At 40.4% G+C, this 25,328-nt stretch overlaps 1 protein-coding gene across 1 annotated transcript; it reads right to left on the reverse strand.

Annotated features, from left to right (window-relative positions):
* Positions 1 to 557: 557 nt before the first annotated feature.
* Positions 558 to 10,597, reverse strand: LOC121549999 (insulin-induced gene 1 protein). Its single transcript, XM_041862047.2, has 6 exons — positions 10,366 to 10,597; positions 9,757 to 10,106; positions 8,746 to 8,870; positions 8,025 to 8,191; positions 5,780 to 5,879; positions 558 to 2,608 (listed from the first exon to the last, which is right to left on the reverse strand). Exons 2-6 carry the CDS (start codon positions 10,088 to 10,090, stop codon positions 2,579 to 2,581), a joined length of 756 nt encoding a protein of 251 aa, XP_041717981.1. The 5' UTR covers positions 10,091 to 10,106; positions 10,366 to 10,597; the 3' UTR covers positions 558 to 2,578.
* Positions 10,598 to 25,328: the final 14,731 nt, after the last annotated feature.

The raw sequence follows: 25,328 nt of genomic DNA on the forward strand, positions 1-25,328 counted from the left end.
AGAGCGCACATGCCAATAACAGAGTGGTCATTTATTTTGTGCACCATGTCATTGCGCAAATACTTTTATCCGCAACAAGTCAACCTAGCTATTAACTGACATAACAAAATAAAAACTGATGATGCACAACCAAATGTCTAAATTGCACCTTGTGTAGTATTCTACTATTCTAAAGGGGGAAATTGTAAAGGGGGAAATTGTTCCGTGGGCCTACAAAAGAAGGGGCAGCCGCCAGTTGCCCATCCCTGATATAGGGTATAGGGTACCCTTTTGGACGCAGACAGAATCTCCACTATACCTCCTGCGTTTTCCAAGACAGAATAAAACTATTAATTAGTGATCAAAATTCTGAATAAAATAGCATCTATATTTTTGTTATGTCTCATTTGCATACCTTATGTGTTTGTATCAATTACATTTTCAGATGGCAAACTTACCAAAGGGGTAAACTCTCATAAAAACACTTCATGCATTGGGCTCAAAATGATGTGCACACAAATCTTCTTGTATCTGTATGTTTGACAGAACTATGTAGACATAATGTAGATACGCACACGTCATTAGGAGTTCCTTTTTATTTTCCAAGGTAATAAAAATGATGCACAGCTGAAAACACATACTCACACTCTCTACACATTGAAATAATAGGTGTTTCAACCACCCCAATAATAAAGCTTCATTTTCTCCCAGCAGCACACCTGGAGTGCATCCAAAATGGCACCCTATATAGTGCACTACTTTTGACCACGGCCCATATGTATATAGGGAATAGGGTGCCATTTGGGACGAACACCTGAAATTGAGCAAAGATTCACACCGAACCAGGCGTACCAACCAACCCCTCTGTGATCTATACATCACAAAACATAACACATAATAATCTGTATTCCCATTTACTAACATTTTAACTACTAGGAGAATTTACAAACAGTTTGACACAATGTTTTTTATCTTCTCACGGTGAGAATAGTCATTGGTATACAGTCATCTCAGACATACTTTTTGTTTTTTTTACAAAAACTGCTGTTATTGCTTATTTTATGCACCTTTTCTATATCCACACTGCATCTGAGTCCACGGAGTCTCATCTCTTAACCTTTGTCAGAAATAATAAATAAGAATAGTCGGCTCAAGTATATATGTGATTGCACTTTTATTCGTTAGCCCCCCAACTATTGAACTAACTAGGTCTAGTGTGGTAATACCTGTCTGATTATATAGGGAAGTGATTATACATGTAAGCAATATATAATGATGTACAAGTAATAAAACTGAACTGGTATAGTAGTGACAAAAGCACTCAATTATATAATACAAAGGCAATCACAGATTGCAAATCCTCAAGGCCATAGTAAAAATGTCCTGTCTCCTTCTCTTAATGTATGTTCCTAAACTTTAATGCTTAGTCTGGAAAATTCAAAATAGGAAATCTGCCATTCATTTGAGGGGTCATAGGTCACCTCCAGGTTGCACACCATGTCCAGGAAGTCAGCCAAGAGGTGAGCTTTCACACCCGATTACATTCAGGTGCCTTTTTGTTATCATTACTGATTTCACTGCAACCATGAATATGCTTACTTATTGTAGCATCATGGTACATCATTCAAAACATGGTCACATCATCTGTGATCTCATGTATATTTGGTTTGGGGTTATAGGTGTTGGCTTTCTAATTTCTCAGAGATAAATACTTCTCTTGGTTAATTACAATATTGTGAACACACAATACATGTCATCGGTGACATACCGCTGGTCACTGTCTCTGTGAGTATCGGACATTTTTGCACAGCTCTGAAACGTTTCCCTTTTAAGGTCATTTTGTACTCAGGCATAACAAAAAAGCAAACATTGTAGCACCATCTTTTCACCTCATCTTTTCTGTTAAGACCTGCACAAATCCACACGTGCACACACACACCTGCAAAAAGCAAATAGTTCACTCTTACACTGTAAAACTGAAACCAGTTAACTTTTCATTTCGAAGAACTGGAAGGGCAAATACTGTCCTGCCATAGTGAGGGAGGACCTAGTGGCTAGAAGCTAGCCTAATGGTATATGGACCCAAACAGGGATAGCCTAGCGGCTAACTGCTAGCATAATGCTATTTGGATCCAAACAGGTATAGCCTAGCGGCTAACTGCTAGCCTAATGCTATATGGACCCAAACGGGGTTGGCCTAGCGGCTAACTGCTAGCTTAATGCTATTTGGACCCAAACAGGTATAGCCTAGCGTCTAACTGCTATCCTAATGCTATATGAACCCTAACAGGGATAGCTTTGCGGCTAGCTTCAGGACTAATGCTACATGGACCCTAATAGGGATAGCATAGCGGCTAACTGCTAGCCTAATACTATAAGTTATTTTGGCCACCAGGAGGTGCAGAAGTCATGGCACGTTAGGTCAAGGGTGTTCTGGCTAGCTCTTTGTTATAACGCACAGAAAAGTAGTAACAAAATAATAAGAGTCTATTTTCTTTCTAATTTAAATGTCTCTCCCCATGACGGCAGACTTGGTTCCGTTACGCCTGCTCTCCATATTGTCAGTCTTCCTTCTTTCTCCTCTTCAGCTGATCTCTGTTCAGTCGTTGTGGAGTTTCTCGACACCACCCTGAAGGGAGAGAGAGGAAAGCCCATGTTCATATATCATGCTCTACATCTGAATCAATATCAGCAAACAACAGACATCTTCCTACAGTGGTAACATCCACAATGGGGATCGGAGAAGAACATTATTGACGACTTTAACATAAGGCTGAGTTATGCAGTTCTTGACAGTAGACTATAGGGCTATTATACAGTGGACCATGGTGTCCAACTGTGAAAAGATTATCTAAAACTGGGGTTGCAGTAAATTGTGATACCCCTTCCTCAAGGCCTCCCTAACCCCCCTAAATGGTATACGTGTCTAGAAGAGAGAGTTCTCCCTCTCCCTCTTCCTGTTTCTCCTGATTTAGAACATCCCGTCAGAGCCCTGAGTCATGTGTTAAGCATATGTAGACCATACCAGAACATAATGTACGTCCCAGAACTTAGTTGGTCTTATACAGGAATATTTCTTGCATTCAAGAGCGCTAAAGACAAAATTAAACCATCAACATTTACAGACAAAATGACATACAGTGGCTTGTGAAAGTATTCACCCCACTTTTTCCTATTTAGTTGCCTTACAACCTGGAATAAAAATTGGGGTTTGTATCATTTGATTTACACAACATGCCTACCACTTTGAAGATGCAAAATATTTTTTGGGTGTGAAACAAACAAGACAAAAAAACAGAAAACTTGAGCGTGCATAACTATTCACCCCCCCAAAGTCAATACTTTGTAGAGCCACCTTTTGCAGCAATTACAGCTGCAAGTCTCTTGGGGTATGTCTCTATAAACTTGGCACATTTAGCCACTGGGATTTTTTCCCATTCTTCAAGGCAAAATTGCTCCAGCTCCTTCAAGTTGGATGGGTTCCGCTGGTGTCCAGCAATCTTTAAGTCATACCACAGATTCTCAATTGGATTGAGGTCTGGGCTTTGACTAGGCCATTCCAAGACATTTAAATGTTTCCCCTTAAACCATTGCTTTATCGGTATGCTTAGGGTCATTGTCCTGCTCCGTCCCAGTCTCAAATCTCTGGAAGACTGAAACAGGTTTCCCTCAAGAATTTCCATGTATTTAGCGCCATCCATCATTCCTTCAATTCTGACCAGTTTCCCAGTCCCTGCCGATGAAAAACATCCCCACAGCATGATGCTGCCACCACCATGCTTCACTGTGGGGATGGTGTTCTCGGGGTGATGAGAGGTGTTGCGTTTGCGCCAGACATAGCGTTTTCCTTGATGGCCATAAAGCTCAATTTTAGTCTCATCTGACCAGATTACCTTCTTCCATATGTTTGGGGAGTCTCCCACATGCCTTTTGGCGAACACCAAATGTGTTTGCTTATTTTTTTCTTTAAGCAATGGCTTTTTTCTGGCCACTCTTCCGTAAAGCCCAGCTCTGTGGAATGTATGACTTAAAGTGGTCCTATGGACAGATACTCCAATCTCCGCTGTGGAGCTTTGCAGCTCCTTCAGGGTTATCTTTGGTCTCTTTGTTGCCTCTCTGATTAATGCCCTTCTTGCCTGGTCCGTGAGTTTTGGTGGGCGGCCCTCTCTTGGCAGGTTTGTTGTGGTGCCATATTCTTTCCATTTTTTAATAATGGATTTAATGGTGCTCCGTGGGATGTTCAAAGTTTCTGATATTTTTTTATAACCCAACCCTGATCTGTACTTCTCCACAACTTTGTCCCTGACCTGTTTGGAGAGCTCCTTGGTCTTCATGGTGCCGCTTGCTTGGTGGTGCCCCTTGCTTAGTGGTGTTGCATACTCTGGGGCCTTTCAGAACAGGTGTATATATAATGAGATCACGTGACACTTAAATAAAGTCCACCTGTGTGCAATCTAACTAATTATGTGACTTCTGAAGGTAATTGGTTGCACCAGATCTTATTTAGGGGCTTCATAGCTAAGGGGGTGAATACATATGCACACACCACTTTTTCGTTATTTATTTTTTAGAATTTTTTGAAAGAAGTTATTTTTTTCATTTCACTTCAACAATTTGGACTATTCTGTGTATATCCATTAGATGAAATCCAAATAAAAATCAATTTAAATTACAGGTTGTAATGCAACAAAATAGGAAAAACGCCAAGGGGGAGGAATACCTTTGCAAGGCACTGTAGATGACAACAACCACATAAAACAGAAAGGTAAAGCTACATAACCAGTTATACGTAGGCTACTGAAGAAGGATTAAAGGAAAAGCGCTTTCAATATTGTTATTTATTAAGGCAATATTTCTGTCATTTCAAACTTTTGGAAGCACAAAAACTTGAGTCAGCTTCTCAACAGTTCAATCGCTGGCCTGATTTCATACTATACTACAACTACAAGTATAATGAACAAAAGCTCAAATTAACACATCACTAAAAATGGCTTCTAACTGTGTAATTCCTAACCACTACTCTTTCTTAATGGCCTTTAAAATGCTACTCCAGCCAAGCCCCGATCAAATATTAGCTACAATAATCAGGGTCGTTTTTATTAGTGCAAACTGTAGCAAAATGTTTTGCAATGAAAAACCAAAATAAGCGTTTCATATTGGACAAGTTCTTGTAGTCCCTCACTGTTTCAGTCCATTTTCTTCTGTTTCGTGCCTAGTGAATGCAACCCAGTTGACTGAACTCTAGTGCTAACGCGTTCCTGCCACAACCAAGCTGGCTGCTTTGTTGAGAAACACAAGATGCAAGTTTGAAAACAATTCAAAGGCAACTCTAAAAGACTGAATGAAAGGTAAAGAGTCTTAATCCATCTCAGAGAGAGACAGAGTGAAAAAGAGTGAGAGAAAAATAAATAAAAGAAAGCAAGCTCGTGCCAACTGCCAACATTTCAAACACCATCAATCAAAAACAACAAGCAGCAAATGACCCTTTGGTACATTTAGCTCTAGGACTCGCTGTAAGACTGGCTTGTTACTGTGAAAAACAAAACAACATGCTTAATTTTGTTTTCACACTTTAATTCAGTCGAACCGTATAATGGACGTGACTGTGAAGAACTCTACACAGAATAAGGACAGACTTCGGGCGTACACCTGATGAAGGCATTATAGCCGACATTGTGTTGTGTCAGGCCTTTTCTCTCACAAACATTCGTACCACATGAACATGTCAATGCGCTGTCAATGTGTTCATGTGCTTACAAACCAGCAGAATTTGACTAAGAAAATAGGGGACAGGACTTACCATGGCTAGCTGGCGTCCTATGTTCCCCACAGTCACTCCTCCTGAGAAGAATATGCATGGAAGCCAAGAGCGCACATACAGAAAGTCTGGATACGTGTATCTATAAGAGAGGGAGAAAAATACATCAGATTAAATTAAATATCTGCCCCAATAGTCAAATCTAGCCCCAAATAAGACATGTCGAGACAAGTCTTAAAAGAGGAATGGCAACTTAAACACAGTTTCAAAAACAGATCTCGGAAGGGGGAAGGCAGCATTATTAAAGTTTAATGCAGAAATATAAAATCATCTCCCTCTCCATTTCATCTCTCTCTTCCCTTCAGTCAACAGAAGCTGTGAGGCCTTTTGAACACAGTTCTTTGTAAGCCCCTCACTGAAGCAACAGAGTGCTCCTTCTCCCCAGGATGTTTTTGAGGAGGTGCCACAGAGGCAGGTAGGAGGGCCAATAATTGGGTGTAGAGGCATGGGGGAATCCGTATCACCAAAAAATAATTGCTTTCATTTTCATGTCTTATCTGTCAGATCCTCTTTACTGGAATCAGGTGACTGAGACCAGTTCCAGAAAATACACTTTAATAATACGTCATTCACAAAGGAGATAGACATCTTTTCTCAAAAAACACCTTATTTGATTCACTGGCTGTACTAAAACTTTAAGGTAAGTAATGATACCATAACATCCACCAAAATATAATAACATCATAATATGGTCATGGCAGCACAGTTGGTAGAGCATGGCACTTGCAACGTCGGGAATATAGGTTCTATTCCCGCTGGGGCCACCCATACAAAAAATGTATACTTGCAGCACTGTATGTCACTTTGAATAAAAACGTCTCCAAAACGGCATATCTTATTATCTTATATCTTGTGAATGCATTTTTGACAGTTGGTCTGCACGGTTAACCCCAATGTGCTGTCATTACTCAAAACTTTTGAGGAAACCCTTTGCACTTAATATATCTGAGTACAGTTACTTAAAGTGATTTTGTAGTTACTCCTCAAACCGATAGTCACTGTGACCCTGTAGGTGGTCCAGATTTGAGTTGTAACGCCCCCACTAAGCCACGCCTCCAATATAATTTCCCAGTGTGCTTTGCATTTGAGTGAATTGTAGAGTTACCACCCATGACTGTATTTGTTAGTGACAGAGAAATGGTTGTTGAATTCGTTCATTTTCAGTCCTGTGGCCTTCAAGTGAGTTCCTAGGTGAATATTATAACTCTTTATGACATTACATTTCTCATAAGGCCTTATTTTGAGGCCTAGCTTTACACTAATACAGTGGCCTGAAACTCATGGTTTACAGGCCACATCAGGACTGCAAGTAGGGTTGCAACATTTTGGTAACTTTCCCAAAATTTCCAGATGTAAAAACATTCTTGGTTGGAGGATTTCCAGGAATCTTCCAACGGGATTCCTGGAAAACCTGGGAAATTTACCAGAATTTTGCAACCCTACCTGCAAGTCACATTTTGCTGGCTTGCAAAGTGATGAGTAATTGAAAAATAAACATTTGAAAATATATGGCACCTGGAAATCACAAGAGGGCAGTTTACGGAGATAGGTGGGATGGACAGAGTAGCTGAGGGGTGAATTTAAAATCATGTTCAATAATAGTTAAGACTGAAAACGCGATGTATAATGTATAAGTACTATCTATCCAGATGTAATGTATATCAAATTACTTTATTCTTGCTATGTAACTACTGTAGTAGAAAAATAAAAGTGCCATGTATGTAAAATGTGTGTAGAAATACATGTAACAATAAAATAAAAAACAAGAGTTAGGATATCCAACAGTTTACATTTTTATTCACCCGCAACCTGCATACATAATGACTGCCAGGGTTAGGAACAGTGGGAGGACACTACCTAAGCCATTTAAACTGGAACAACCATTTCAGCAACGGGTGCAAAAAATCCAACTAAATGATTGGATTAATTTAGAAAAATTGATGATATTTATCTTTGTGTAGCAGAAGATTAATCAAAACAAAATCAACCTGCAGTAGAGCATGCTGGGTAAAAAGTTAATTTGTTATCATAACTTTTAAAATGTAGTTGAAGTGACTTGTCATTTAGTTTTGAGTCAGTACCACAAATATTTTAAGTAATGACTTTTCATTTACTTTGAGTTAAACTTACTAGAAGTATTTGAGTTAAAAATGCCTTGGGATTTACAGTGTGGGGTTAACTTCTCAGTTAGCGTGACATGGTAAAATAAAAGCGTGACTTGACTTACTGATAGACGCCGTTGTAGACCAGCAGCTGTGTGATAACGGTGGCTAGGAATGCCGTCCCGATGCCCAGGCCGAAGCCACTCCTCGAGCGGTCAAACGTCCACCACAGTCCCAGGGACAGGGCAGCCAGGGTCAGGGACAGCTGGGCATTATTGGCAAAGTGTAGTTTCTGTGAAATGGAGCAGTTAAGGACAAAGACTGTATTTGTTTGCATAGGTTCGAATCCAGGCCTACTACCCTTTGACACAACCTCTCTCTTCCCCACAGTCATCATCTCTTAGTATCTCTTCAGTAAAAAAATCCCTTCAAATATGTTTATAAAATATAGTATTTGTTTGACTGTTACATCAAAGCATTACAGTGTGGTTGGCACAAGCAGTGTATATGTTTAAAGCAACTATCTGTTCCATACATACTTGGAAGGTATGTCAAGGAATCAAAACAAGCAGGAATGCTGTGGGGAATTCCACACACTGTCCCACTGACACTAGCTGAATTGCCTTCGGGGCTGTAAAAGTAGTAAAACAACAATATAATATATCAAACTAATCACAGAATGTTACTCAATTATTAATTACACATTTAGTAGACCCTCATCCTTGTTTAAGCTCTGGATGTGATAAAATTACTTTGGTGTAAATATGTGTCCGTCCTTTTCTAGATTGGAGGTAGCCAACATGAGAGCGTGCACATTGTGAAGTTGTTGTTGTTTAGAAAGGATACAGCACTGGCATGGTTGATGCCAACGAACACTGCGATGCATCTCATTACACTGGCCCATTCCCTCTTGAACTTGTGGGGCTCTCCTAGATGGCTGTCGATGCAGGGGTATAGCAGGCCAACAACAGCTGCAGAAAGGACAGTTGAGTTAGTACATCACTAAATAGCCTACATACAAATCAAACTGACTCATATTGTTCTATGGGCTTGAAAATGGTATTTCTTTGAGTTTCAATTTGGGATCAAAATAGACAGAAATGAAACAAACAACAAGATTGCTTTCTACTTTCACTTTCAGGGACACTTTATTATTTCCCGCCTATCAGTCATTGCAAACATGTCTGTAACCTGTGAAAAGACAAGTCTGGAACATTGTATCACTAAAATAAAAACGTTACATCATTGTCTCCAAATTGAATTGTAACATTCTTATTTCTGTTTTTTTGTGAATCACTACTTCTCAAGAACATGAGGGAGGGGTTGGTGGTGAAAATTATTTATTTATTTAATTCTGACTGCACACGACTTCCTTGTTTCTCTTTTTCTGTAGTGGCATGTTCGAGGCAGCAGCCAATTATGGACCACCTCCACAGCTCACCCGTTATGAAAGCAGCCAATGAAAAAGAAGCACAACCCTAATGACCCTCCATATCCGGCTGTTTCTAGGTAAGCCTATTGGAGCATTGGAGGGCAATATAAATACTACTGTATGTTTTCCCCAGACAAAACACTCACCATTATGGGCTCATGGCTGCGAGAACACTTACACAATGAATATATAGAACAATAACAATGATGGAATAAACGGTAAATGATTATGTAGCCCAGGCTGTAGTTAGCTGCCTATAATGGCATCATGAAACACACAAGCTGACTATCCCCATCCTATCCCACCCCTCCCCCCTTCAAAGCCCAATTCACATTCCTTGATCCATATTTAAAGTACATATAGCAACCTCATTCATTCATACAGAATGATTAACTCAAGATATAGGTTTAAAAGTGACAACTCACCAGCTGCCGTGCCGCAGCAAGGGGGAATCCACCACGCTGATGAAAACAAAGTTGCCATCACCTCTTCGGGAAACAAAGTCACATTTCTTTGTAACTGCAGCAAGTTGAGCACCAATGCAAGAACTACTCCCACGGTGAAAAGGACGAGACCCCGTCTGATCAAGTTTGCTGTTCGCACACTGTGCAGCGAGCCATATGCATTGCTGAGCACTGTCGTGACAATGGACATCATTTCTTCAGCTCTCGATGCGACCCAGTTTCCCCCAGAAAAATGATTAGATTCCACCCTCGATGCACAGGATCGACTCCAACAGTGTTCTTCTAGTCTTGGCATTTGGCACTTAAGAGTGCTGGAAACAACAAAGATGCGTTAATACATCGTAGCTAACACAGATTTGCATCAATACGTTATATCTAATCTAAAGGAACACCGGCAACAATGTTGCAAGACCACCACTAAGCTAGACATCAAATAAAAGAGGTGTCTAGCCTGGCCTTTGTAGATCATGTTTTTCTCAAGCAGTTTTACCACTACATTTCAATTTGCCACAATCTTACTATGATTATCAATTGACAATAGCAACGCAGAATGAATCGATCTCTTCTAACCTTGATCTCCAGACGTTCCAACTGTATGATCTAACGAGAACCGACTTTGTTCATTCGCACCTCGACAATGATGAAGCTGTGAGTTGTACTGCTCTAAGACTGTTATCACGTTGTTAGATCACATCACTGTTGGGAGAGAGAGGCAGAAAAAAGCTGCAATTTCATTCCTGAGCGCAGACCTCATTCCAGAGACAGACTTCCTCTGCAGAAAACAGTCACAGCTGTGTCGGGTGAGTCGCGTCGGCCAATGGGAGCTAGGCGAACGATGTGACGCGACGCCACCCCACTGCCCTGTTGTTCAGGACAGTGAGACGACGTCACACGAGTCTGGCGCACGTTCATACAGTCTGTCTGCATTCGTGGAAGGTTGGAGTAGGATACGCAAACCAGTGATCACTTCAAATAAAGTGAGCAAACATCCAATTGAAAAACGAAACAAACTTATTCAAAAGTCATTCCGATGAAGCAGGGCGTACATTTACATTGGTCTACAGTAGGCCTATTATCTTACAAATAAAAATGCCGGATCAGCTGTGTTATCCTGGGTCCATATAACATTAACTTTTTCCAACCCAAATATTTGAAATAGCTTACTGACTACTAGTTTTTGAGCATTTTCATATGTTTCAACAGGCAGGCCTAGTTTGATAGTTCTTAAAGACCATACCCAACATAAACTCTTGAATTCTGGCAGGTGGTCTTTCAAAGACCCACTCCAGCACACACCTTCCAGGCAGGTTGGTGAAAACCGGGTCAGCAGAACAGCTTCAGCCAATGACTGTTGACCGAGCCCAACCCAGCTAAAGGCCAGTGATAACATCACCAAAGGGGGTCAATGACTGGATAACCCCCAGGTCTCAAGGTACTGATACTGACAACAACAAGGAAACATGTTTTGCAGGTGTCATGTGACCCAGTATTCTGAGTGGTTACACAATCCACATGCATCAGGTGATGTGTAGATAAACAAATACTGTATGGCACACTGGCATCATCCGATACATACAGTTGAAGTCGGAAGTGTACATACACTTAGGTTAAAACTCGTTTTTCAACCACTCCACAAATTTCTTGTTAACAAACTATAGTTTTGGCAAGTCAGTTAGGACATCTACTTTGTGCATGACACAAGTAATTTTTCCAACAATTGTTTACTGACAGATTATTTCACTTATAATTCACTGTATCACAATTCCAGTGGGTCAAAAGTTGACTGTGCCTTTAAACAGCTTGGAAAAGTCCAGAAAATGATGTCATGGCTTTAGAAGCTTCTGGCTAATTGACATAATTTGAGTCAATTGGAGGTGTACCTGTGGATGTATTTCAAGCCCTACCTTCAAACTCAGTGCCTCTTTGCTTGACATCATGGGAAAATCTAAATAAATCAGCCAAGACCTCAGAAAAAAAATTGTAGACTTCCACAAGTCTGGTTCATCCTTGGGAGCAATTTCCAAACGCCTGAAGGTACCACGTTCATCTGTACAAACAATAGTACGCAAGTATAAACACCATGGGACCACGCAGCCGTCACACCACTCAGGAAGGAGACGTGTTCTGTCTCCTAGAGATGAACGTACTTTGGTGCAAAAAGTGCAAATCAATCCCAGAACAACAGCAAAATACCTTGTGAAGATGCTGGAGGAAACAGGTACAAAAGTATCTATATATCCACAGTAAAACAAGTCTTATATTGACATAACCTGAAAGGCCGCTCAGCAAGGAAGAAGCCACTGCTCCAAAACCGCCATAAAAAAGCCAGACTACGGTTTGCAACTGCACATGGGGCCAAAGATCATACTTTTTGGAGAAATGTCCTCTGGTCTGATGAAACAAAAATAGAACTGTTTGGCCATAATGACCATCGTTATGTTTGGAGGAAAAAGGGGATGACTTGCAAGTCGAAGAACAACATCGCAACTGTGAAGCACGGGGGTGGCAGCATCATGCTGTGGGGGTGCTTTGCTGCAGGAGGGACTGGTGCACTTCACAAAATAGATGGCATCATGAGGAAGGAAAATTATGTGGATATATTAAAGCAACAACTCAAGACATCAGTCATTAAGTTAAAGCTTCTTCCAAATGGACAATGACCCCAAGCATACTTCCAAAGTTGTGGAAAAATGGCTTAAGGACAACAAAGTCAAGGTATTGGAGTGGCCATCACAAAGCCCTGACCTCAATCCTATAGAATATTTGTGGGCAGAACTGAAAAAGTGTGTGCGAGCAAGGAGTCCTACGAACCTGATTCAGTTACACCAGCTCTGTCAGGAGGAATGGGCCAAAAGTCACCCAACTTATTGTGGGAAGCTTGTGGAAGGCTACCCGAAATGTTTGACCCAAGTTAAACAATTGAAAGACAAAGCTACCGAATACTAATTGAGTGTATGTAAACTTCTGACCCAATGGGAATGTGATGAAAGAGATTAAAGCTGAAATAAATAATTCTCTCTACTATTATTCTGACATTTCACATTCTTAAAATAAAGTGGTGATCCTAACTGACCTAAGACAGGGAATCTTTCCTAGGATTAAATGTCAGAACTGAGTTTAAATGTATTTGGCTAAGGTGTATATAAACTTCAGACTTCAACTGTATAGGCTACATGCACGTGCACACACACCACACACACATCAACACCATTATCCCAGAAACCCTAGACCCACTCCAATTTGCATACCGCCCCAACAGATCCACAGATGATGCAATCTCTATTGCACTCCACACTGCCCTTTCCCACCTGGACAAGAGGAACACCTACGTGAGAATGCTATTCATTGACTACAGCTCAGCATTCAACACCATAGTGCCCTCAAAACTCATCACTAAACTAAGGATCCTGGGACTAAACACCTCCCTCTGCAACTGGATCCTGGACTTCCTGACGGGCCGCCCCCAGGTGGTAAGGGTAGGTAACAACACATCTGCCACACTGATCCTCAACACGGGGGCCCCTCAGGGGTGCGTGCTCAGTCCCCTCCTGTACTCCCTCTTCACCCATGACTGCATGGCCAGGCACGACTCCATCACCATCATTAAGTTTGCAGATGACACAACAGTGGTAGGCCTGATCACCGACAACGATGAGACAGCCTATAGGGAGGAGGTCAGAGACCTGGCCGTGTGGTGCCAGGATAACAACCTCTCCCTCAACGTGACCAAGACAAAGGAGATGATTGTGGACTACAGGAAAAAAAAGAGGACTGAGCGACGGGGCTGTAGTGGAACAGGTTGAGAGCTTCAAGTTCCTTGGTGTCCACATCACCAATGAACTATCATGGTCCAAACACACCAAGACAGTCGTGAAGAGGGCACGACAAAGCCTATTCCCCCTCAGGAGACTGAAAAGATTCGGCATGGGTCCTCAGATCCTCAAAAAATTCTACAGCTGCACCATCGAGAGCATCCTGACTGGTTGCATCATTTACATTACATTTACATTTAAGTCATTTAGCAGACGCTCTTATCCAGAGCGACTTACAGTTAGACCGCCTGGTATGGGAACTGCTTGGCCTCCGACCTCAAGGCACTACAGAGGGTAGTGCGTACGGCCCAGTACATCACTGGGGCCAAGCTTCCTGCCATCCAGGACCTCTATACCAGGCGGTGTCAGAGGAAGGCCCTCAAAATTGTCAAAGACTCCAGCCACCCTAGTCATAGACCGTTCTCTCTGCTACCGCACGGCAAGCGGTACCGGAGTGCCAAGTCTAGGTCCAAAAGACTTCTCAACAGCTTCTACCCCCAAGCCATAAGACTCCTGAACAGCTAATCATGGCTACCCGGACTATTTGCACTGCCCCCACCCCATCTTTTTACGCTGCTGCTACTCTGTTAATTATTTATGCATAGTCACTTTAACTCTACCCACATGTACATATTACTTCAACTACCTCAACTAGCCGGTGCCCCCGCACATTGACTCTGCACCGGTACCCCCCTGTATATATAGCCTCCCTACTGTTATTTTATTTTACTTCTGCTCTTTTTTTTCTCAACACTTTTTTGTTGTTGTTTTATTTTACTTTTTTATTAAAAATAAATGCACTGTTGGTTAAGGGCTGTAAGTAAGCATTTCACTGTAATGTCTGCACCTGTTGTATTCGGCGCATGTGGCCAATACAATTTGATTTGATTTGATTTGAAATGGCTTTTATACTGCATTTGGCATTAGATCTCAAAGTTACTTGCGTAACCCAGGTTCTCTGATATCTCAACTTTAGTGATTGAGTGAGACACTGTATCTCACCTGCGGTGACAATCATTCTTCCCAAGTTAATGTTTGGTCACACATCAACGTTTTAAAATCTCAATTTACACATACAATTTCATGCCAAGTCAATTTGCATACTGCCAACAACAGGGAAACATTTCTGAGTCATCTGCATGTTATGTGTAGTGTGACAGCCACAATATTTGCAGCCTACTCAGTTGTCCCTTACTGAAAAACCACATGATTACGTGGAAATTACGTTTTTGTTTTTTTCATAAGGTGAAAATGTACATGTGAAATCATGCGAAACCATGTGGTTTTGGAACACTTCACATGTGATGATATTTCTCATGAAGTTTCACATGGATATTTTGACATTTCACAGGTGATGTCTGCAAACAAAAGTAAGTCCTTAGGCTGTCCCGGAACATCACACGGTCACAGTGTTTTCAACTTAAATATTTGACACTCTTTGACATACCTGATTACATTGTGAATGTTTATTTATACAATAAGTGAACTCACAACCTCTTTGTTTACGGCAGTCAAGCATCGATCATCATGTCACCAGAATAACACTCAATATTTATTGGAATGGAGCATCAAGTTCACCGTGCACTTTCACCTCCCTGTGAAGTTCATCATAACTTATTTCACTTGTAGCCTAATAAACTGCATGCTTTCCCAAGTCATAGTGGGAGGACCACAAACCATGTCATTCCGTGACTCCAAGTTTACTTCGATATGATGGTTGTTATATCAGGCGTTTCCACTGCCATTTCTGGCATAATCTTTTTACTAACACAAAAAGATCCTACCATGTCAAACAAACAAATTATAATAATAATAATATGCCATTTAGCAGACGCTTTTATCCAAAGCGACTTACAGTCATGCGTGCATACATTTTTGTGTATGGGTGGTCCCGGGGATCGAACCCACTACCTTGGCGTTACAAGCGTCGTGCTCTACCAGCTGAGCTACATTTACAATTTATAAAATTGTACCAAAACGTCCGGTTTCCATCATTAGCTAGGCTTCCATCCAATTGGCGACATATTTTCATGTGAATATTCTAAAATCTGCATGGCAAACAAGCTACATACACATCCGATAGCCTATGTTTGTCTGCAGCAGGGCCTTTTAAACTCTTTTTTTGGGGGGAAATATTGATATTGTTCATAACACACCCGCATACACACACACACACACACACACACACACGATTTTCCTGTGTTCTATATATTTATATATATTTCCACACTATGAGGTTGGAATAATACTGTGAAAATGATGATAATGCACTTTTAGTGTAAGAGCTGTTTGAAAATACCGCCTGAAATTTCAGCCTGTTTTGGTGGAATGGAGTATTGGCCTTCCATGGTGACATCACCATGCGGTAAATTAGACCAATAAGAAAGAGAGTTCCAAACCTTTCTGCCAAAAACAGTTAATTTTAAGTTTTCCCCTCCCTGCTCAGAACACTCCCAGACAGTCCTAGCAAAATTCTTGCTTGAGAAATTGCTCTTCGTTAAGAAGCAATTTTTTTCTTATTTTTGACAATTTTAATTGAAAACAATCACATTAAGGTACTTAGTTGTTACCCAGAAATGATTTGAAATTGAGATCAACGGCTGCATTGGACTTTTAAAATTAGAGAAAATTTCATGCAAGTCAATTTGCAATGCTGGTGAAAGTGTATTGGATGAAATTAAGTTGTTTACAGTGGATTTATCCACACTGTCATAATATGTCTATAGTGTTTATTCACTAGATGCTGGCACTTTGTTGAAAGCAATGCCATGGGTGAATCATCAGTTTCATGCAAATTGGCTACTGAAATTAAGAGTGTGGCTTCTTGACCTAGAGCTAGTGAGGCAGGCAAAAAAAGCACAGACTGTATTAATCAGACAGGAATTATTTTAATTTAAGTTCTATAAATAAAAATGTTTCAACTGATTGTTTCAGAGTAGTTCTCTCGTTTTTGCGGTTTTGGTACTACACAGAATGAGTTCATCATTAAGATGCTCATTTGCACTGAGGCTGTGTTGATTGGTGTTCTGGTTGCCATCCAAATTTCAGCTTCAAAGCACCTACTGAAACAGCCAGTGAATGTATTTATTTGTTTATGACAGGATTGTTACTGTGTGTATGCTGAAAACACTGGAGGCCCTGTTGATAGACACACCAAACAAAGGAAACATATAAAAACATTTCCATCAACCATGAGAATTTCACTCATAGAATGTTGTTATTAGCATTGAAGATGTATATTTTGATGTATTTGAGTAGTTTCAAAGTATTACCCTCCTGAAACCTGGTTGGTCATCTGAAAGTTATATGTTGAAGTCTTAAGTGGAGATTCTCATCTTCAAATTGGATTCAGGAAATAGAACCGGCCGTATCAGTCTATTACGCCTTTATAACTCAAGCAAAAAAGTATTTGTCCCGTCTCGCTTTCTTAAATACTTTGGTTATCGTGGTTGTTCTGCAGCCCATGGACACAAATACGCATACAGCATGTCTTATTGGATAAGAATTCTGTGTCAAAGAGAGGATTCCAATCTTTCATGAACTGAAATGTTTATTTTTCTCACATCCCATTTGCTATGTCTTGTAGGGCACTAAAGCTGTTTTGGAGGACAGAGCCTTATTGCGTCTTTGGAGTACAGAGCACACATGCTGTTTGTGGCGTAGAACAGACAAAGACACACATTCCCTCGCAATGTGTTGCCATGCAGAAAATTAGGTATTTGAGATTTACTTTATCAAACTTTATAGCACAACATAGAAAATGCAATGTGGTTGAAAGAGATAAACAGGCTGGGCTGCACAGTTTGACAAAGAGGAAGGAGGTCAAAGAGAGAAGGCTAGGACGTGAACAGGAACCTCCCCAAGGCGAACCTAGTGTCACAGTACCCCTATAATGCCATTGTCTTCCTATGGAGGACATGAGTACATTGTTCCTCCATTGTTGCTCCCTGCTGAGAAGGAGTATGTGCTTGTTCTCCTAAATGAATACCTCCCCTTTTCCCCTGTAATTCAGGGGTTCCTGGTGTTGGTGGATAAGGGCCTCAAGCTGAGTGTAGGAGTTTGGGGGACCTGGTCCTGAGATCACATTGTGCATAGAAAAACATCCTAACCAAGGATGAATACTACCACCATTTATTTTTAACACTAGCAGTTTTAACATAATAATATTTTGTTACAGTATGTAAATGAGGGTGAGGAGTTACAGGCCTGCTTTAACCTTTTACTGCAGTGGGCTGAAGCCAGGCTTCCCCAAATATTTGACCAATAAATAAATAAAAATCATAGTTTTCCTTCAATCCGCAAGTGGCTGAAACTCACCGGAGAAATCATCAGAACGAGGGAAACAGCGCCCCTCATTCTCAGTATGTTTAGCCCATGTATCTGATGCTGTCTGGACCACATGGTGCCGCTGTAGCATTCGATTTATTGATGCCAGCAAGCATTTGGCCTCCCTGGTGCAGCAAAACGCCCCCCAAGGGAGGCCAGTTTGGATTTGGCTTCAGACCAACCAAATCACTTCCTTTGCTAAATGTAATTTTGAGAAAAAAATGTCTGTTTCTGGTCTGCTTGTGTTCTGCAATAGCTAGTTTGCTAAATCGGCCCTGTCCTAAGCCATGGATGGAGATGGGGATTTGGACTTGTGGTTTTGACTTAATTCTCTGTACAGGCCAATGATAATGACGGCAATTCCATGAATGAATATGTTGTGCCACTGGCCTGATACAATTGAAGTTCAATATGTAGCCTAGATGTAGCCTAGTAGGCTAACATTAACTAGCTAGCTAGCTAACTTAGCTGGTTCATTGTTTCCCATGCGAGGAAGTCAGGCTAGCACGCATTTGAGCTAGGTAGCCTATGACAACAAAAACAAAGTGTTCTGTATGACAGAGCCATATATTGTTTTGTAAACAATAAAGAGAGGAGGATGGCATTGGGATTCAACTAGTCTACAAGTAGGGTGAATCAACATTTGCATGCGCGCACCCACACACACACACACACACACACGTGCACACGCACACACACACAGAAATCAGTACGATGGACAGCCACATGATATGTATTAACATTGATTGGACTAAATTGTTTTTGGTATCTTTAAGTTTGTTTTCAGTGTATTAAACTAAGCATATATATAGCCTTGTTGATTTGATGATGTTTAAATGTTTAAGTTGAAATGGTGCTGGAATAACAGAGGCAGTGCTCCTATTGTCTTTGTGCTGACTTGAGGTAACTCTGTGGTTCTAAATCAGTAGTTTAGTAAACTGTTGAAAACATTAACTTGACCATGCTGCAGGTGATATAACTGTTTGTATGCAATATTTGCTTTGTGGGCTTCACCGGACAGATGTTGCTCTCCGGATTTGTGATGAAACAAACTTATGTGTAGTTGAATTTATTCCACCACTGTGTGACTGTTGTCTTTTTGTTGTCATGGCCGTATTGTATATCAGGTGGCGTATGAACGAATGGGTGAAAGATCGAACAACGCAGTTATCACAACATAGGTTGTAATATGGCTTTTTTTATTGACTTCCTAAGTGATTTTACCCACACACCGCTACTGCACACATGGTTATGGGTAAAAAAAAAAGAAGACACCTGTACCATGTCAGATATAGAGTTGAAATATATTACGTTGAGTTTGCATCCCAATATTACACTTTATATACATCACAGAAGACTGAAATATAACAAAACCGTTTGACATAGAAACACCAGATTTTCAGTGTAAAATAAATATGTTTATCAATTATGAAATATATTAATAACATTCCACCCATGAGGCCACTAGGTCATTTGACTGCAGGAAAGTATTTTTAAAGCACATTGACATTAACAGGTACGTTTACGACGTGGATACTGAAATAAAAAAGCGTATGTTAATGCTCTGATAATAACCATGACAATGATTCGGAATAACAGCAAATAGCTCCTAGCAACCGGCTCTGCTCTCTCTCTCTCAATCTTGCTGCTGGTGTCTGGGAGATATCCCCCTAATCAGAAGATAAAGCAGGATGTTATAACACATCAAATGAATAGCAGATCAAGCCTGCCACAGATTATGCTGTTAGACTAAAGGGGAGGAATGGAATAGCACCATATTAAAAAGAGGAGAGAGAGACTATTAGAGCAGAGAGTAAATTGATCTATCAAACTAGCACTTCGCAATTTATACTTCAATCCTGCATGGATTTATGAAGGGAGACATCCTCATCCGTCCCCGTCTTAACCGATAAGAGATTAAGATGCAAAAATCACTTTTCATTTCTCATATACTGTGTTTTTTTTTACAGAACCAGAGGAAATGAAAGCCATGTCCCTGATGTACATTACTGTGTTACTGCCTCAGCCCATTTACAAGTCACTTCACTGCCCTGCGTTGATGCATGTGATCCTGTGTAGCTCAGTTGGTATGGCTCTTGCAAGGCTAGTGTTACATATCTTGCATTACTCATCTCAACAGACGCCTCACAGTTCCTCAACTGGCAGCTTCATTAAATAGTAGCCGCAAAACACCAGTCTCAACGTCAACAGTGAAGAAGTGACTCCGGGATGCTGACCTTCTAGGCAGAGTTGCAAAGAAAAAGCCATATCTCAGACTGGCCAATAAAAATAAAAGATTAAGATGGGCAGTCTGAGATATGGCTTTTTCTTTGCAACTCTGCCTAGAAGGTCAGCATCCCGGAGTCGCCTCTTCACTGTTGACATTGAGACTGGTGTTTTGCGGGTACTATTTAATGAAGCTGCCAGTTGAGTACCTGTGAGGCGTCTGTTTCTCAAACTAGACACTAATGTATTTGTCCTCTTGCTCAGTTGTGCACCGGGGCCTCCCACTCCTCTTTCTATTCTGGGTAGAGCCAGTTTGCGCTGTTCTGTGAAGGGAGTAGTACACAGCGTTGCACGAGATCGTCAGTTTCTTGGCAATTTCTCGCATGGAATAGCCTTCATTTCTCAGAACAAGAATAGACTGACGAGTTTCAGAAGAAAGTTATTTGTTTCTGGCCATTTTGAGCCTGTAATCGAACCCACAATTGCTGATGCTCCAGATACTCGACTAGTCTCAATAAGTTGTATTGCTTCTTTAAATAAGCACAGCAGTTTTCAGCTGTGCTAACATAATTGCAAAAGGGTTTTCTAATGATCAATTAGCCTTTTAAAATGATAAACTTGGATTAGCAAACACAACATTCCATTGGAACACAGGACTGATGGTTGCTGATAATGGGCCTCTGTACGCCTATGTAGATATTCCATTAAAAATCAGCCGTTTCAAGCTACAATAGCCATTTACAACATTAACAATGTCTACACTGTATTTTTGATCAATTTTATGTTATTTTAATGGACAAAACAATTGCTTTTCTTTCGAAAAATGTCTAAGTGACCCCAAACTTTTGAATGGTAGTGTATATACTGTATTCTATAATATTCTACTGTATCTTAGTCCATGCCGCTCTGTCATTGCTCATCCATATATGTATATATTCTTAATTCCATTCCTTACTTAGATTTGTGTGTATTGAGTATATGTTGTGAAATTATTAGATATTACTTGTTAGATATTACTGCACAAGCTAGAAGCACAAGCATTCTCTACACCCGCAATAACATCTACTAAACACGTGTGTGACAAATACAATTGTATTTTATTTGTTGAGGGTTAGATTCTGGCTGGGGCCACACATACGAAAATGTATGCACACTGTACTGTAAGTCACTTTGGATAAAAGTGTCTGCTAAATGACATATTATATTATAAATTCATTTTATTATAAAATTCACATATGAAAATGCAAATTAGATTTTTTACAAGTGATTGTTTTTCACATATGAAAGTGAGATTTTCACATGTGGAGTTCTTACATGTGATCCTGCAAAATAGATTCCACATGTGAAATTGAGATTTTACATGTGAAACAAAACATTTGATTTTCACATGTGAATGTTTTTCATGTGAAATGTCTTACATGTGAACCTGCAAATTTGGATTTTCACATGTGATTAATTTTTCATATGTGAACTTGCAATTCACGTGAGGTGAAAACCTGTTATTCTCTTCACGTGAAAAGGTGGTGTTAACATGTAAACTCTACATGTGAAAATATGGTTTCACGCGAAATTTAAGGTCAGCAAATGAAAACAGCTATTTCACATGTGAAAATGTGATTTTCATACAGGAAACTGCAATTTTGACATTTGTTTTTTTGTTATAAAGGATGCTTTAAATATGCAACAAACTATTTAGCACATTTTGGTCATTTAACAGAAGCTCTAATCCAGAATGATTTATACTCAGTGCATTTAATGAAGGTAAGTAAAACAACCACATACTGTATCACAGTCACTGTAAGTGCTGGGGGATTCAAGAGGGTTACGTTGAATAAGCTTGTTATAACACAGTGGACATTTTAGATTTTTACATAATTTTGTATTTTCCCCAGCAGTTTGACCTGTGATATTTGTAATTAAGTATCCAAAATGCAAGTCCAAAATGCATGCCACAGACCTGCCAAAGTAGCATGATCATTCTGTAATGTTGTCATTGTGATTTTAGTGCTTTCATGAGGTGTGGGCTATTACTTAACCACTAAGGTAGGTAGGTGTATCTACAATAAATTACTGACTTATCAAGCAAGATAAGTTGCATACTGAAGTAGGAAGCGTTCATTGTCCTGATACTAAGATAGGAATGAAATACTCAGTCGTATTTATTAGGCATCAAACAGGCAAAAGAAAACAGACTAAAACAGGGAGGCATTACCTGAACTTGACAAATAAGAAATGCTCATTTTCATTTTTCATTGCACATTTTTCTATGGTGTGCACTAATGAATACAACCCAGGTAAGACAATAAAAAAGTAAATCTAGTTTTATGCTTAGCTCTTCATAAAGCATGTTGTGTAATCACATAACTTCCTACTAAAGTATGAGAGTTGTTTTGTAGGCCTGTCACTTCCAAAACAAGAAGAGGCAACCTCAAGTGGCAAGATAAATAGCAGCACAGAAGCCCTGTTTATGCCTGGTGCTAACATGCGTCCTTTGTCCTGATTTTGTCTACATTCTGATTGTACCCACATTTTTAGACAGGTGTAGACAATTGAAAGACACATTGTGATCTGATATATTTTTTATATTTTACCCCCTTTTTCTCCCCAATTGCGATCTTGTCTCATCGCTGCAACTCACCAACAGGCTCGGGAGAGGCGAAGGTCGAGTCATGCATCCCCCGAAACATGACCCACCAAACCACGCTTCTTAACACCCACCCGCTTAACCCGGAAGCCAGCCGCACCAATGTGTCGGAGGAAACACCGTTCAACTGACAACCGAAGTAAGCCTACAGGCGCCAGGCCCGCCACTAGAGCGCGAGGAGCCAATTAAAGCCCCCCTGGCTAAACCCTCCCCTAACCCAGACGACGCTGGGCCAATTGTGTGCCGCCCTATGGGACTCTCTGTCACGGCCGGTTGTGACACAGCCTGGTATCGAACCCGGGGCTGTAGTGACGCCTCAAGCACTGTGATGCAGTGCCTTAGACCGCTGCGCCACTAGGGAGGCCGTGATTTTGATCAGATTTTCCTGACCACCCCCGGAGGTAGTCGGGGATGCATTGTGTCTGAACCCATTTAAATCATAATTATCCCACCCTCTAAAATAATTTACAGATAGCACCATTTACTTATGGCATCAATATGTGTCCTAAAATAATTTAATACATATTATTTAGAAAAATTATCTGTGAAATAATTTGCATACAAGGAAATCTGGTCACAATGTGCACACAGTAGACACACTGTGGACATATAATACCAAGTGTAGACACGACAAACCTTCATCAGATAGTGATTGGATCATATTGATCAGATCAGGAAACCCACATGTTAGCACAAGGCGTAAACGAGGCTAGAGATTATGTCCCATATTAGGTTTATTCAACAGCCTGTATGTCTATGGTGAGAGAATTAGGAATCTTAACCCTTCTCTACAGTGGGATGGGTCTGTCCAACAATGAACCCAAGGTATGCTATGGTAAATTGTTATTGTTACCATTCTCACTGTTGACTTATATGCATCATACTTTTCCCTAGGCAATGTTTTATATCTCTTACTATGATATTGGGACATAAGTACTGTTGCAACTGATGGAAGGTACTTCTCCATCATTTTTAGAATTAATATTCATATAGCCCCGACAATATGTATGCATTGATTGATGGTCAATGTTATATCACGTCTAAGCCAATATGACACCAATGTCAACGAAACTTCGCAAATCAACTTGATTCGAGGTACACAACACACTCCCCACCTCTCGTCACGATCCGTTCAGCCGTTACCGAGGAACCACATACATTTTTGACAGGGTCGTTGGCATTAGGAAAAAATTAATAAATGCCACCACATAGCTCAAGTTCTAGACGGTTGGATTAAAACAAGAATATAGCATCCATATGGTGACCATTGGATTTACCATTTGTCGGACTGAACAGTTTTTATTAAATATATGTATAATTTATCGCTCTCACGTGCCCAATAAAAACCAATGATGTGCTACCTTTTTTGTAGCATTTCTGACAATGCTAACATCTATTTCAGCAAAATCTCTGATAAGTTGCGTCAATTCAAATCTGGTATTGGAACAAAAAGAGGTCAATACACGTCTTCTAAAATAGACTAGTATTTTCATTAATGCAAAACACTTCAATGGTAAATATGATGTTCGTATATACGGGTCCACTGAAATACCATGCAGGGCAGACAGAGAACTGGTCCATTGTTATGAGTTCTTCTTTAAATACTCTGACAGAGATAGTTCCCGCTCCCTGCTGGCCTATCAGAGTAGAGACTGAGCGTGGTTTAGACTTACTCAGCCTATCGTTGGCGCAGAGGCTGGTCCCAGTCCCTTGGCGCTTCACTGTTGCCAGGCATAAGTTGTTATCTGCAGCTTGTCCAGAGAGTCAGAAACCTCAGACATCTTTGTAGCAGAACACATGTCCTTGAGCGTTCTAACAAAGAGGCAGTGTTTGTGTCTGTGTGAGACACAAGCCTTATCTCATCCTACTCCCTAACAGTTCCCCACATTAATCACAGCTTGTTATGTTGACCAATCTATATCAGTACAGTACAAACCTATTATGTTTAATCATTAATGCTTTCTTATTAAGCTAACAGCACATCTAAAATATAAGAGAATAATTTCCCACATCTCCTAGTTCTAAAATCGGGTCCAGCAACTCGGTTGCTCAGCAACTCAACAACACAGCTGACCGCCTGCACTTGGCAGCCAGTCATAAGAAATGGTTGAGAACAAACCTAGGCTACTGTAGATATATGTTGGTATTCAAGCTGAGGTTAATCAATAAATGCATACAGATAATTATCCAACATAAAATAAATGGGTCGGTTGGTTGTAGTGAGCAGTTTCTGATTTGATAAGCCAATGAATGTGGTTCTGTTTTGATTAGCTAGGTAGCTATCTAGCTAGCCAGCAGCTGTAGCTAGCTAAGTTAGCTAACATAACATTATACTAGTCAGAGGAGAGCTAACGTTGGCTAGCTAGCTAACCAACAAGCGAGGAAAGTTAGCTATATTTAGCAAAGGAAGGTTTTTCATATAAGGCTAAAGTAATCTGTGTAGACTGCTGACCTCGACACTTGCGTGTAATCAGAGCACAAACCGCGCTTCAGCACTCGGTGGTCCCGTCGTTTGTTGCTCCTAG

The sequence above is a fragment of the Coregonus clupeaformis genome, chromosome 34 (assembly GCF_020615455.1).
Source record: "Coregonus clupeaformis isolate EN_2021a chromosome 34, ASM2061545v1, whole genome shotgun sequence".
In the NCBI taxonomy this organism is placed as follows: Eukaryota; Metazoa; Chordata; class Actinopteri; order Salmoniformes; family Salmonidae; genus Coregonus; species Coregonus clupeaformis.

Excerpts from the sequence above, each read along its gene's own strand:
- LOC121549999 (XM_041862047.2), bottom strand. The coding sequence starts at position 10,090 with ATGCCAAGACTAGAAGAACACTGTTGGAGTCGATCCTGTGCATCGAGG. Across the intron at positions 5,880-8,024 it reads GTCTACAACGGCGTCTATCA|ATACACGTATCCAGACTTTC; the intron begins GTAAGTCAAGTC and ends CCTCTCTTATAG. Across the intron at positions 2,609-5,779 it reads TAGGACGCCAGCTAGCCATG|GGTGGTGTCGAGAAACTCCA; the intron begins GTAAGTCCTGTC and ends CTCTCCCTTCAG.